Consider the following 14,493-nt stretch of genomic DNA (forward strand, 5'->3'; position numbering starts at 1 on the left):
AATATTTACTTTTAAATTAAAAATTAACAAATGTATATTACTAAAACTTGAGTTAAAATCTACAAATCTGATACCAAACTTATTTTCATAAATTCATAAAATAGTAGTTCAATAAAATTTTGAATGCTAGTCAACAAACACGATGACATGGCCTTTGATGCGTGACCTGTCGCGAAAGGGTTAAAAGTATTCCATTTAATATAGAATAAAGAAAAAAGGGAAAGGAAGTCCTTTTTTCTATATTTATCCTGTGTACAAAGTGATTATTCTTGAAGATGTTTATTTATTTTCCTTACAAGTTATATAAAATATTTAGTTCTTGCACTCTTACTTTCTTGCATTCTATTGAAATTATGTTTAATCATTTAATTTTGTGTGGTTCCAACACAATTATTAAACAATGATCAGTACATTGTAATAGTAAAAGAACTTTGAACTCTGATTTTCACCATTTGCATTTCACCAATTTTTCTTACAACCAAAGAAAAGTGACAAAGAATTGGAACCAAGTGTGAAGTAATTATCAACCATACACTTAAAGGCTCAACATTCAGGGATATATTAGGACACCTTTGAAAATTAAGAATACTAAGGAATTTCAGAAAATGACTAAGGGATATCTGTAAAAAACTTTTAGATAATTTAAAAAAATTAAGAATCTTACAAAATGACTAAGGGGTAAGTGACAAAAGCTTTTAAACAATTAAGAATGCTAAGGAATTAGAGAAAATGACATTTTATGTCATGAAGAGATTAACTATTTTTTAAAATATTTCCCAAATTATTAAATTGCTTTGAATTATGGAATTAGTTTGTTTATTTTTTATTTAAAATATTTTATTTTACATTCTTTGATTTTTCTTTTTAAATTTTAGACTATGTTATTATTATCGTTATTTTGTTATTGATAGTTTAGTGGCACTTGCTTATACATAAAGATGAACTTGGCTGCCTACTTTATATTTTCCAAATTTACATTTTTAAAGGATCATTTCTGTCTTTGTCATTTTTGTCTTGTTGATTGATGATTTAGTATAACTTGGAGTGTATATTATTTGTTTGTACTGTTTTTTAATTGTGAACACATATTTATTCCTTTATTCTTGTATGTAATTAGGTGTTTGATGTTAGCTAGAATTACATTTGGTGGAGCCAAAATAGGGATTTGTAGCTCAAGTAGATAATGTCTATAGTATATCCAACTTTGTATGCTTACCTTGTTTACTATCTCTGTTTGCAGGTTTTTAAATTCCCAATTTAGTTTTCTTGTGTGTCAAACCTTAAGCTTGTTTGTTTATTTTTTTTGCAACTGCATTTTCACTGTAAGCTAGCCATCTTGTTTCTGTATTTTTTATGATTTTTATTCTCCTTTTTAAATTAACAATTTATAAAAAATAATTATTTTTTATGTTCATCATGGACATAAATGTGTATAATAACAATACTGTCTTATTTGAAACAGTTTAGTTTAATGAAATACATATGATGCTCTTTCGAGAAATAATGACAACCTTTGGATTGGCTTCATGCATATTCGATGGCTATTGCTCCTGGTATCTTTGCCACAATGTTATCATTGATAGTGGTATAACATGTATGATCACTATGATGCATGGTAAAAAAAAAAGTTAATTTGGAAAATATAAAGTAGACAGCCAAGTTCATCTTTATGTATATGCAAGTGCCACTAATCTATCACTAACAATAATAATATAGTCTAAAATTTAAACTAAAATAATTTAAATAAAAAGTAAGCAAACTAATTCTATAATTCAAAGCAATTTAATAATTTGGGAAATATTTTAAAAAGAGTTAATCTCTTCATCACATAAAATGTCATTTTCTATAATTCCTTACCATTCTTAATTGTTTAAAAGCTTTTCTCACTTGCCCCTAATAGTCATGTTTATTTTCTAAAATTCTCTCGTTTTACTCAAGCTACAAATCCCTATTTTGGCTCCATCAAACATAATTCTATCTAACAGCATAGAGTCAAAACAGGGATTTGTAGCTTGAGTAAATAATGTATCTCCACCATTATTTGCTTACCTTGTTTACTATCCCTATTTGCAGGATTTTAAATTTAAAATTTTTTATTTATCTTGTGTCTCAAACTTTAAGCTTGTTTGTTTCCTTTTTTTACAACTGTGTTTTCACTTTAAGGTAGCTGTCTTGTTTTTATATTTGTTTACGATCCCTATTCCCTTTTTTAATTAACAAGTTTTGATAATCTTGTTTGTTGGTGCTGTATTTTAGTTGAGAACTCATAATTATGCCTTTATTCTTGTATGTAACTAGGAGTTTATATTACTTGTTGGTGATGTCATTTAATTATTAACCCACATTTTTGACTTTATTCTTGTATTTAACAGTGTTGAGGTTCCCCAGTGGATCAGTAGTAAGTTTATAGACTTGAAATACTAAAATCTGGGATTCAATTCCCCATGGTGGACAGAGTGCAGATTGCCTGCTGGGTAGCTTTGTGCTAAGAAACAAACAAAAAAACAGTGTTGAGACTTTAAATTGTGTTGTATATATGAGTAGGTTGTGTGATTTGCTACATGCTAGGTTTCCTGTTTAGATTTATATTAGTGACTTTATTCTGGCATTGTTTGCCTAGGCTGTAAAGAGAATGAGTTTTTCTTTAACTTTCAAATAAATTTCTTGACACAACTCTCTTAGTTTTTTGTCACGATTTTATGTATATGTATGTGGGCTGAGGATTCTTCTACAGTAGGTGTCTGTGACTTGTTGGCAATAAATGTCAACAATAAACGGACAAGACACAATCCACTTGTTTTAAAATGATGTATTCAAAACAAGTCAAATGTATGTACAAAAATCCTTTACACTATAGGATAACACAGCTATATCTAAAACTTTAAAACATTCTTTTTTTTTCATCAAAAATCCACACAGGCTGATTCAATTACTTTAGAATCCAATTGACAAGATGAATTATTTTTTCCATTCTGTTTCCTGCTGTACAATCAGAGATAAATTCACCTACATTACCCCATGGGTTACCACAGTTGTTTCTTGAACTTCAAATAATTGTCTCCTTTCGTCAAAGTCCACAGAGATGGGTTCAATCACTTTAGAACACCGTTTGACAAGATAAATTATTCTCCTTATCTTTATTAAACTGTGAAACTCACTTTCAAATAGCACCTGTTATGGCTATTCACTTACATGCTGGTTAACTTCACGTTTTCTTTTGCTAACTAATTTTCTGACTGAACTGCACTTTACTTTTCCTCTACTTTCTACTTCTTAATTTGCACTCGTGAGCCACCTACATATATATACCTTATTCACTAAGTTCTCTTTAAACTACGTGAGAAGCGCTAATTCAACAATGCTCAATTAAGGTAACGAGAAAAATACCGAAGGTTTGAGTAATGTGACATCAACAATATTAGTAAAACCTAGACAACAATGTAATTGCAAACACAACATATGACTTTTACCGAGTGAAGTAACCAAACTTGTCATAGCTATTGACTTTAAAGTGATTAGCTTTTAGCTCTCTTGTTATGAAAAACTAAACAATCATTAAGTATTAACATACATAATAAATTAAATAATAATGCCTACACTAAACAATCTTGTATATCCAACATTTTTATTATTCTGAATTAAAGAATAAGCCACCAGTTTTGCATTTTATTTTTTCATATTTCCTGTACATCTGGGTTAGTGTTTGGAATGTTTAAAGGTTTTCCTCCCACAGCATTTATACAAATATTGGTTTTTAACATAATAACCCATTGCAAACCTGATTCAAGAAAGGTATAAACAACTATGAAATTTTTGCCTTTCTATTTATGACCCTCTTGAAGTACACTAAACCTTTTTTTTTTTATGTGTGCTTGTTTATACGTACCTCTCCTTTCTCTATAAATATAATCATAATATTGAAATTATTACAATTCTCTAAACTCATATTGCTTGCTTTGTAAGTGGGTTGTGGTGTAATTAGTACATTGGTTTATGAATTTACTAACTTTGTTCCCACAAAATGCTTCCTGTAAGATGATTTTTATGACCTAACCTATCAATATATTGATAAATTTAATATTTGTAAGGCCAATACCTCTCACTATGCAGTTTGGACTTTCTTGTGTTTATTTCACTTATTTTTTAGTGATTAATTATTTTAGGCCTAGTTTATCTTTGCTGTCAGTTGTGGGCTGATATTTTATGCTGTCTTCACAGGATTTTATGCTTCACATGAATTTCAACATCAGTATTTTTTTGTGGTGTACAGAAAACATGCATCTCCCTCTACTTAAGTAGTATTACATGTATTACTTTCATTCACTTTTGATTGAAATATAGTTTATTTTATTTTTTAATTTATCACAACAGAATAATCCATGAATAGAATAATCGGCCATTCTTATGTTTGTGCTTTCTTCAAAAATGCATATTTTTGTTTCAATTTCATGGCGTTTTCTGTCTTCCATTTGGCCCACAACATATCACTTTGCCTGTCCTTCCAAATACTAGATCTGCAAACCTCTTGTAAAGATCAAGTAAATGTTTGATGTGTCCTGGAAATGATACAGGTCTTCATGTAGTAAATTACTTTTTAGCTGTGGTAAGCAAGTTATATATATATATATATATATTAGCTTTATTCCAACTATGAAATGTGTTTGTTGTTCCTGATCATGTTTATAAATTTTATGTGTATTGTTGAAATGACATTTCTGTAGATAACTTCAGATTAGTAGGTACTAGACATCTCATCTTCAGCTTTTTGAAAAATAATAAAACTGGAAAACCTGAGAGTGCATGTTGCTAGTTTGACAGTTTAATGAATATTAAATGGGTTTTATGTCCACTTTATATTCAATGATTGAAATTCATGATTTTTTCTTTCCTTTACAATTGAAGATGTAGTGGTAGTGCACTTATCTTATGGTTAATAGCTGGGTTTCTTAGCTTCATGGCAAAATATTCTAGCATTGTAAGGTGGAATTCTTTCGAGGAATAGAGAATGATGCAGAAGAAACTGGAGATAGGCACAACATCACAGTAGTTTGGACATGAGTAATAGTATTGAGATCACAAGTTGTAGTGTTACAGTGCTGTTTTACTTCACTGCAGAGTTTTTTAGTAGGTGACCAGATTTCTCCCTGGTTGAACTCGTATACCAGTTGTGTGGGATTCATTGGATGTTGTTTTGTTTGTCTTTAAGGTTGAAGATTACTTTTAACCTAGACTGTTTTAAAGATGCATTTTAACTGAATTTGCAGATATAAGTGTCTGATAGTGTTTTTGATATTCTTCTTAACCATGTATGAAATAATGCCTAATTAGGGTATGACGAAAGTGAAATTTGTTCAGCACAACTAACATAACAACTGATGAGATGTTTAGCTTTTCAGTTTTGGTGTGGATCATTCTACTTAGGAATAACAATGGAGAACAGCTTCTTCTAAGTATTTGTTCAATATCCTTAACTTCTGCTTCATAAAGATGTTGATTTCTTGATATATTTGCTCTTTAGAATACCAAAAATGTCCAGGCATTGATTGTGGTTGTTCTTAAAACAGTTTTGTATCTTATTACATTAATTTAGTCTGAATAAGCATTATTTGAAAGATTGCTCTTTTACTCTGATATTTCAAAGTATTGCCATGCAATTGAAATCAACAAATTAATAAAAAAATTTCAATGCAAACTTGAAACCATTTAACACTTTGTTTTTTCATTTGGAGATCAGTTGTTAATATTTTCTGAGTTTGACAGTTGTTGGTTCAACCAGAACTTGTTTCATTTTCAACTACACTTTTTTAGGAAAGTTTCTGTATCTTTTGGCAAATGTTTAAGAAAGATAACCAACACAAAATAATGCTATTATTTTGATATGGTGCCAAAAGTAGTAGTTTAGATGTTTTTTATTCTTGTGTAATAATTAAACTTAAAATACTAAATGTTTACCAAAATTCATTAAAAACACCAAGGTATATTCACTATTTTTGGTATTTTTCCATTAGATTGTATCTTTTAACTAAAGAATTTTATAGTCCAACTAAAGTGTTAACACCTTCCAGTATTGTGAGGGCTGTAAGTTTTTTGTAGTCATGACTGTTGTGACTGTTGGCATTGCTCAGTGTTTCAGACTGTCTGTATGTTAACCCTATTAGGATGGGCAGCTGTATTTTACAGAACCTTGAAACCACCATGTCACCATGGTGGTATACATATTATAACTCTGAAAGTACTTATTGTATCTTTACTCTGTGGTGAGTGTTGCCCAGGCAGGTATGCTTTCTCTTTTCATTTCTGCACTAGCAACCTCTTTCACTATAATTACTACAGGTTGCTACAGGCTCTGTCAAAATGGGGTGTTCCATAAGACTATCTAGGTGCCTACTGGATGGTATTACTTTATTATTATGGACCACCACTCATGGACTATCATCAGTAAAGCTAAAGGGGATCTTGTCCGTCCTTGCCGATCTCCAGATTGAATAAATCAAGGTTGATTTGCTTTTAAATATGTAGGGAACTTGGTTCATCTATTGTACAGTTTCCAGAGCACTGTTCCTCAGGACTCCTCAATGTTTATTACCTCCCCCCCCCTTCCCACAGACACTAATAGTGGAGCTCGGGAGCCCTTACCACTCCCAATTTCCAGTCGCTGGGGTGGTGGACAGAGGCTTTTCTTCCAGTGTTCAAGTGTGTTCCTGCACTCTTGGAGAAGGGGCAAAAATTGGGGGCCCTCCTACTCAGGCCCCTGGATGCTTTCCCCAGATGCCGGTAGGAGTGGCACCTACCTCCATGGGAGCCTACTCGTAATTCGGGTCAGATCTGACACAAAACTATCCGGTTTGGGGGTGCATGGGACTTCTCTTTGATCAATATTGGTTTTGTATACTGTTCATGGAAGGAGGTCCACTATCTCCTCATAATACTAAACACGATGTGGTCCCATCATAGGTCCTTGGTTGAGCACAGGTTCCACATCCTCTCCATAATTCCAATGGCAATTGGAATACTCCTTGCCCACTTGGTTGGGGAGTGAGGATAAATGTTCATAATTCTAGACCAGATAAGTTCTGTTCCTTTGGTTGAGTACAGCATATATGATCCTGGCATTCCGAGCCTGGGGTGTTGCCTTTTGGACTTCTTCAGGTGGAGGAGAAAGTTTGACCACTTCAGTGTTGGTTATTTTCTTGTTGTGATTCTGGTAGTGCGAAATGCATCATTTTATGGCTACAGTTTGGGATCCAATCAAATGTATATATAGCATTGTGGTCCAATAGCTCTAGCCACCAATGTGGGATATGGGTACCATGACCCCTTAGTTTCAACCCCAAGTTGTGGAATCTTGGCTATCTGGTTGGGGCTTGGCCTGTAGTGATGATTATTTGTATTCTATTCCACCTTTGATATAGAAACTGAGTTCCTGGTGAAGAGAATACATATTCTGGAAGTAATGCAGTTTCCCCACTCTTGTTCCATCTTTCTATTGGTACATTTCTGTTTTATACAGATGCTTTCTGTATGGTTCATGCCTGCACCAGCTCCTCCACCTTCTCAGTGTGGGATTCTAGCTATAGTGTCAGTGGAGGTAAGTATGTTTTGGAAGCTATAATTTTCCTAAACTGAAAACGTATTTTCAATAATACTTTCCTTCGCTGACACTCTCCCTCTTTACCTCCCAACTAAAAGTCGGTTTATGTTTTAAAAAAGTGATTACATTATCTGAATGAGATGCTTATATATACAGCGCCCAGATAGAGGGCGCATTGAAGTTGGTGGAGAATTTTGGAAATTAGAATTTGCCAAGGGCATTCGAGTGGGGTATAAAAGACTGTAGCAAGCATTTTCATTGTTAATATGGGCAAAGAGTGCAAACCCTGGAGATCGAGAAATAGCTATAGTGTCAGCTGAGGTAAGTATTATAGGAAATACATTTTCAGTTTAGGAAAATGTTAACTTTCATTTGCATAATCCCTAAAATCTCCTAAATAAATAACAAATGTTTTTTTTTCAAGAAAAATGTTATTTTATGTCATTTTCACTACCCTAACTCTGATCAACCTCATAACAATCCAAAAAAAAATTTTTAATTACCCATTTTTCTTTCTAGAATGACTTCAAATTGTAAGATGAAACTTGATTTGTTTATCCTAAATAGCCTAAATATTGTAACAGTATACATCTGTTTATGCTTAAATTTTATTGTTTTTTATTGCCCTTTGAACCATGTTTAAAGTAATATTGCTGCCATAAAATTTGAAGTAACTTGGTGAATGTACAGGACATGTTACATTATTGAATAACATAACACATGGGCTACTCAAAAGATGCTTGTGAGTGTACCTCATGAAAAATTGTTATTCTTTATTTTGCCTAATCTAATCTAACCTTATTTTAGAATACACATGAAAAACATAAAATTAAGTATTTACCTGGGTTTTCTTCTTTTTGCTATCAACTGTCAATGACACTTAATCCTACTTTTTTATATAATAATGGTACTACTGCAATAAATAATTTGTTATTTAATTAAATAATGCTCTAAAGAACACATAATAATATGAATGTAACTGTGAAAGACTATGACATGTACACTTTGACCTACCCAATGTGAAAGTGTTAACAGAGTTCAGGTTTGAATTCTGTTCACTTTTGTCTTTTTGACTTGTTTGAAAGATCCCTTTGTTTGTTCTCGTATGTTTTTTAGTTGTATCAGAAATTTAGCTCTATGTATATTCTGTGAAGAAATAGCAATACCTACCCAATTGTAACTTAGAGCTGTTGAAATATTTCTTTTTTTTGTGATTTTTTTGTCAACTTAACACTACTGAAGTATTTGTTTTAGTGATTTTCTGTGTTCATAAAAATTCCTATATGTAGTTTTCCATCTGTAGTTTCAGAGAAAGTAAATATTTTTGTGATTTTCAAGAGAAGTATCGTTACAGCTATTTTCTTTTGTTTTTTATTTTGACTGTATTTGGTTAAAGAAGTAGCATTGTTCATATTATCTGTTACATCATATTTTGTTCCAAGGATCTACAATTCTATCTGCTGTGGTATGTGGTACTGTTCTTTAATGACTCCTTTTTCTTATTACACAACAGTTTCTTCTAAATTACTGAGGTGCTTGTGTTGAATTGCACTGTGTAACATAACGTTTTTGGAAGAAATAGAAAAATTGATTTTGGCTTATAGTTGTAGTGAGAAAAAATAATTTTCTTCTTAAAATATTAAAAGACCTTTCATATTTTGCTCATTTATCTTTCACATTTTCACAATGTTGAATTTTTTGAGAAGGTAAAATAAAGCAGTTGACTGTTTTGATTTATTCAGTTTCATGTTATGTAATCATTTAATATCTTATGCACTAACAGAGTTGGAAACCTAGCTTATTGTTCCTTCAAGGGCTGAGTGTATGATATTGCATTAAATGATGTGGTGGAAATTTTTTACTTTTGAGGAAACAAGTGATTGTGTATTTACATTTATGTTCTCTTTCACCAGAAACAGGAAGTACGAGTGAGGGAGGGGCACCAGCACATCATCTAGTGGAAGGGGCTATTGAAGTTGAAGATTACCAAGCACTTAGTTCTCGGGAAGAAGCTGATTTGGAGAAACTGATGGCTCAGTGTGAGTTTGCCATCTGTAATGCTGAAGCTTTCACAGAACAATTAGCAAAAGAAGTGTCAACTTTAGATGGAGTAAGTGTTTTTTTATGATAATTTTTTGTACATCACATTCCATATATTAAAAATATTACACAGTCTGCTGTTTTTGTTCTAGATATTATTTTGATAGAAAATTTAAATAAATAAAACTTATACTTAGGAACAGTTATTACTACATATCTTTTTGCATAAATGGTTTCCCTTGACTAACTGATCTTGAATTCTGGTGAAAATCATTTAGAAGATTCAAAATCTCTTGTATGTGTAATCTTTGGTCTTTTTGATTTATGTCTTACAGTGTTGAGCAAATGAAACTAGTATGATATATAACTTTTTTAATGTATTTGAGCTTTGGTATATGAAAAAGTTGAATCACATTTAATACTATAAAGAATGAACTTTTTTAGTAAGGTGTTAATTATCAAATAGTGGAAATGAAATTATATCTAATATAATTACTTGTGACATTGCCAGAAATTTAGTATTTTGTGGCTTAAGTGAAAGCATGGACTAATGATACTGACAAGAAATCCACTTCTGTGTTTTTTTGGTTGTTTTGATATGAATTCTAAAGTTTTTTTGTACATTTTCTGTAATTTGTTCAGATATTCAGACTTTACCTTTCACTGTATATATTTGCGTAGAATATTATCCATAGTAGTCTTTACCCTTTTTATAGATATCACATTGTCCAGTTTATACCATTCATTCTTTAATCATTTAATTGGCAGCTTATAGCTGACTTTCATGTACTGGCAATTAATAGCCTTTCTAAAAACATTTTTAGCATTTGTATTATCTGTTGCATCTGTATGTTCAGTCTGTATCCCTTTTCTAAAATGTGAGGACAGAGGAAGGAAATACATCTACAAGTGAGGTGCAGAAACTCTAGGAAAGTAAAGGGGATTATTTAGATCAGTTATTTAAGGAGTTAGAGAAGTTTAAGTATCAAAGTCCATTATTGCAAAAGAACTAAGACCAAAAAAAGTGCAGAACAGAACTGGGCATAGTTTCAAAAGAGAAAAAGATAAGAATAAAATACTGGAGAGATTGGCTGAGTATGTTCAGACATGGTTATCTTTTTCAATATAGTCTAGATTTGGATCAGCTAACATAGCATTAAGTCAAAGTAAATCAAGGATATTATCATGAAGCTACCCAAAGAACAAAGCCTGTGTTGTTGCTGTGATCACAAACCAGCTGAGTTCCTTCAATTTTTTAACAATAAAGGTATCCAAATAATCACCAAACTAATAATAAAGATGAAGACTGTTGATAAGACACAAAACAATTTTATTTACAAAAGCTTCAAACATTTCAGAATACACTTATTTCATCTTCAGTAAAAGCTGGAAGTAATATTATAATTACATGTACTAACTAATTTTATAGTAACTTCAATAGCTAATTTACTTAAAATATTCAGTAAAGTGGTAAATGGAAGGCAGTACAGATTATCACATTTTATGAAAGTAACAAACCTTGAATGAAAAAAATTCAAAAATGTACTTTTTATCAGCAAAACACAGATAAAAAATGCAACATCGCCATAGGCAACAACTAACTACAACAAATCGGTGAATGCAGTTATCTTCTCTTGCTAATGATGTCTTTAGGATGATAATTCAGTGACCTTAAACCCTATCACCTTTGCTGAACACGACACAAGGTTTTAGTGACTTGCATTCAAAATTTTATTAATCTACTTTTTGTTTATGTTATACCAATTAGTATAGCATAAAATCTTAGCTAATAATCCACATTTTGATAGTATATAAGTTTTAAGTTCTTAATTTTATAAGGCAAGATTTAAAAAAATCCTGAATTCCCCATAGTGTGACACATGTGACATATTTTCTCTAGGCATCTCATCTTCTCTATTTAATCCACCACCCTTCAAATAAGTATGAAATTCAATGTCAATTACTCACTATAACATCATCATTGCTCAGACGAATCATATTTTTTATAGCCTTCAATTTTGTTTGGTTACAGAGCTGTCAAATAGAAAATCAGATCCCTCTTGCCACACCTACCTGTCACATCCTCTTTTTCACATGTCTTTGATAGTTCTCTCTTACATTTAATTATATGTTATCTGTAACCAATAGAAAGCCAAGATTTTCATCTATCAAATGACATGTTAGATTATGTTGTGTTCTAAACAGAGAATTGTCAACTTCTCTTTTAGTACAAGCTTCATTCCCAAGGAAAAGATAATGACTCTAATGGATGAATTTATAATGGCTCTTGTCGCATGGTTAAAAAGCCAGAAAAATTATGATAGTTAAAAGAAATTGTCTGATTTTTGCATGTTATTATGCTATGTTCTTTGGTGCATTATTTAATTAAATAGATATTATTTTGTGCATTACTACCATTATTATAAAAAAAAGTAGGGTTAAGTGTCATCGACAATCGACAGCAATAAAAAAAGATTTGGGTATGTGCTTTATTTCATGTTTTTCTTGTTTATTTTTTATATATTATTATAAAAGTAACTAAAATGTAAAAATAGGGATCTCTTTAGGTAATTTAAGGTTAGATTAGGTAAAATAAATAATAATATAATAAAAATGCTTCATAAGGCATGCATGCGAGCAGCTCGTGTGTAATGTAATTAAATAGTGTAACGTAACCTCTAAGTTCCCCAAGTGATGTACAACTTATAATGACACGAATAGTGGGTAGACATGGTTCAAAAGGGCAATAAAACAATAAAATTCTATTATAAAGATATGTATACTGTTACAAGTTTAAAGCTACTTAGAATAAATGAAGGTAGTTTCATGTTACAATGTGAAGTTATTCTATAAAGAGAAAAAGGGTAAATTAGATATATTTAATTTTTTTTTTTTGTGGTTACTCGGTTGGTCAAGATAGTTTAGGCAGGAACCGTCCATCTTCACCATAATGTATTGTGTTGTACTTGGTGATTTGGATATGTGTAGGGAATTTTGGGCAAATTATCTGGATGACTAGTAGCTTGCAATGGTGATTTTTGCATTGAAAGCTAGTGGTCATAATGTTCTTTGTGGATGCTTTGTTTTGTCAAACTGCAATGAACAATCTAGCCTCTTGATTCAGCATGTGTTAGGAAGTTAAAACTAGATAGAGTGCACTCCACAGTCTGAGAGTTTGTTCTTTGAATAGTATGATTTCATTAAATTCATAGAGCTTCTTAAGATTGTATTTGCTTCTTCTGACCTCCAGTAAATTATTATAATGTGAGATTAGCAGAGTCTGATATCCATTTTTACATGTGTGTTATTTACAAGCTCAACATTTAAACCCTGTTTCTTTCTTCTACTCCTTCTGCTGGACAGTTGAGGTCCTCTGCTGAGAGCACAATATTTGTTTCTCTTTTCTCCAGTGGACACCCATATGGGTGCTGTTATTTAATGCATCATTGTTTGTAGGCAATACATTAACCACTTACTTTTCAGAACTCTTATTCCTAGCTCTGTGTATCCTAACAAGACAGATAAGTGACAAAGGGGCTACCATCTATTAAGGTGGGTGTGCCTTGGCCAACATGGTGTAAAAATACTCTTCTAGGTTTAAGAAGACTCCTTGGTGCAGGACTTTATACTGATCAGCCCTGCTTATCGCTGGTAACTAGACATCTCTGTGTTATTTAAACTTTAATAACAGACTGTCCTTTCTCTTAGATGATCAATCTGTTAACCTAAACAGTATGTTTGGCTGTATCTGGTATAGCTTGTAGTTAAGTTGTTCTTGTCTGTTGATCCCAGACTGGGCTTTTACTATGTAAAAGTGTTGGTGCTATCAGACAGGTAGTAGCACTTCCTATGTAGGGATGGCTCGGATTGTTCATCGAAATGGTATCTTAAATATCTCCTCAATAGGCGATCAGAAATGTACAATACTATATAGTATTTCCTTTTATAACAATATCCATGTGATGACTGCGTCACAAGTTCTCGCAATGTCTGCAATTATCATAGCAAAATGTTTGAAATTATTGTTGTTCTTTCTTCCACTTTTTTTATTACATGATAACTCAAAAATCAAAAACAGTGATGTCCATTTCACTGAGGTGACATAGTTTCAGAGTATCCACTTGTATAAGTATTATTAATAACTAATAGTAATAAAAGTATAATTTTATTGAAGCTAACTATTGCAGAAATTTGATTGAACACTTGACAAACAGCATAATTCTAGTGTAAACAATATTATCATTACCCTTTGAAGTTAGCTTTCTTACAAAAACTTGGCATTTCTTTAAAAAGCTTAAGTACAGGGTGAAACAGAAATTACCAACCAATAATAGATAAATAATAAAGGATGTCTTGAAGAGGTCTGATAGAGCATGTAGTTGCGATTGTAGCTTCATTAAGTCGACATTATTTTTATAGAGCAATGAGAGTGTTTCTGGTGTTGAAAAATTTTCTCACTGATGAAAAGTTTTCCCTATCTTGAACTGTCTGGAAGTTTTTCTGATGAAACTGCCTGATGACATCTGCTCTTATTACATTAAAAACTTGAAAGTACTAATGATGGAAGTAATATTAGACATCAGTGTATTGGTGATTTTCAGAAGCACCTTCTTTGATTTTAGCTGAAATATGTTGATGTCATAGCAATACAGCTAGTTCAATAAGTCCATTAGATTTCTCAATAATTTGCTGGTTCCAAGCTGATTGATGAAATTGATGAAGTTTGAAGAAACAATTGATGCATTCTCAATCCATGTGAGTGGTATATTCATATGTTTTTGCTTGTTTCTTTTTTTTTTTTGTTTCTTCGTAGTAGTACGTACTACGTAGTACGTAAGTACGTACGTAGTAACTTAACTAAT

General features: G+C 31.7%; 1 protein-coding gene across 1 annotated transcript in view; it reads left to right on the forward strand.

Annotated features, from left to right (window-relative positions):
• Nucleotides 1-14,493, forward strand: part of LOC106457507 (exocyst complex component 1-like) — a gene marked incomplete at its 3' end in the record, with an annotated part of 193,715 nt that overhangs the window by 57,637 nt on the left and 121,585 nt on the right. Inside the window, exon 6 of the mRNA XM_022383480.1 lies at nt 9,505-9,701. Coding sequence (XP_022239188.1) covers nt 9,505-9,701 — 197 coding nt within the window. The remainder of the gene's footprint in view (nt 1-9,504; nt 9,702-14,493) is intronic.

Source organism: Limulus polyphemus, unplaced genomic scaffold (assembly GCF_000517525.1).
Source record: "Limulus polyphemus unplaced genomic scaffold, Limulus_polyphemus-2.1.2 Scaffold340, whole genome shotgun sequence".
NCBI lineage: Eukaryota > Metazoa > Arthropoda > Merostomata > Xiphosura > Limulidae > Limulus > Limulus polyphemus.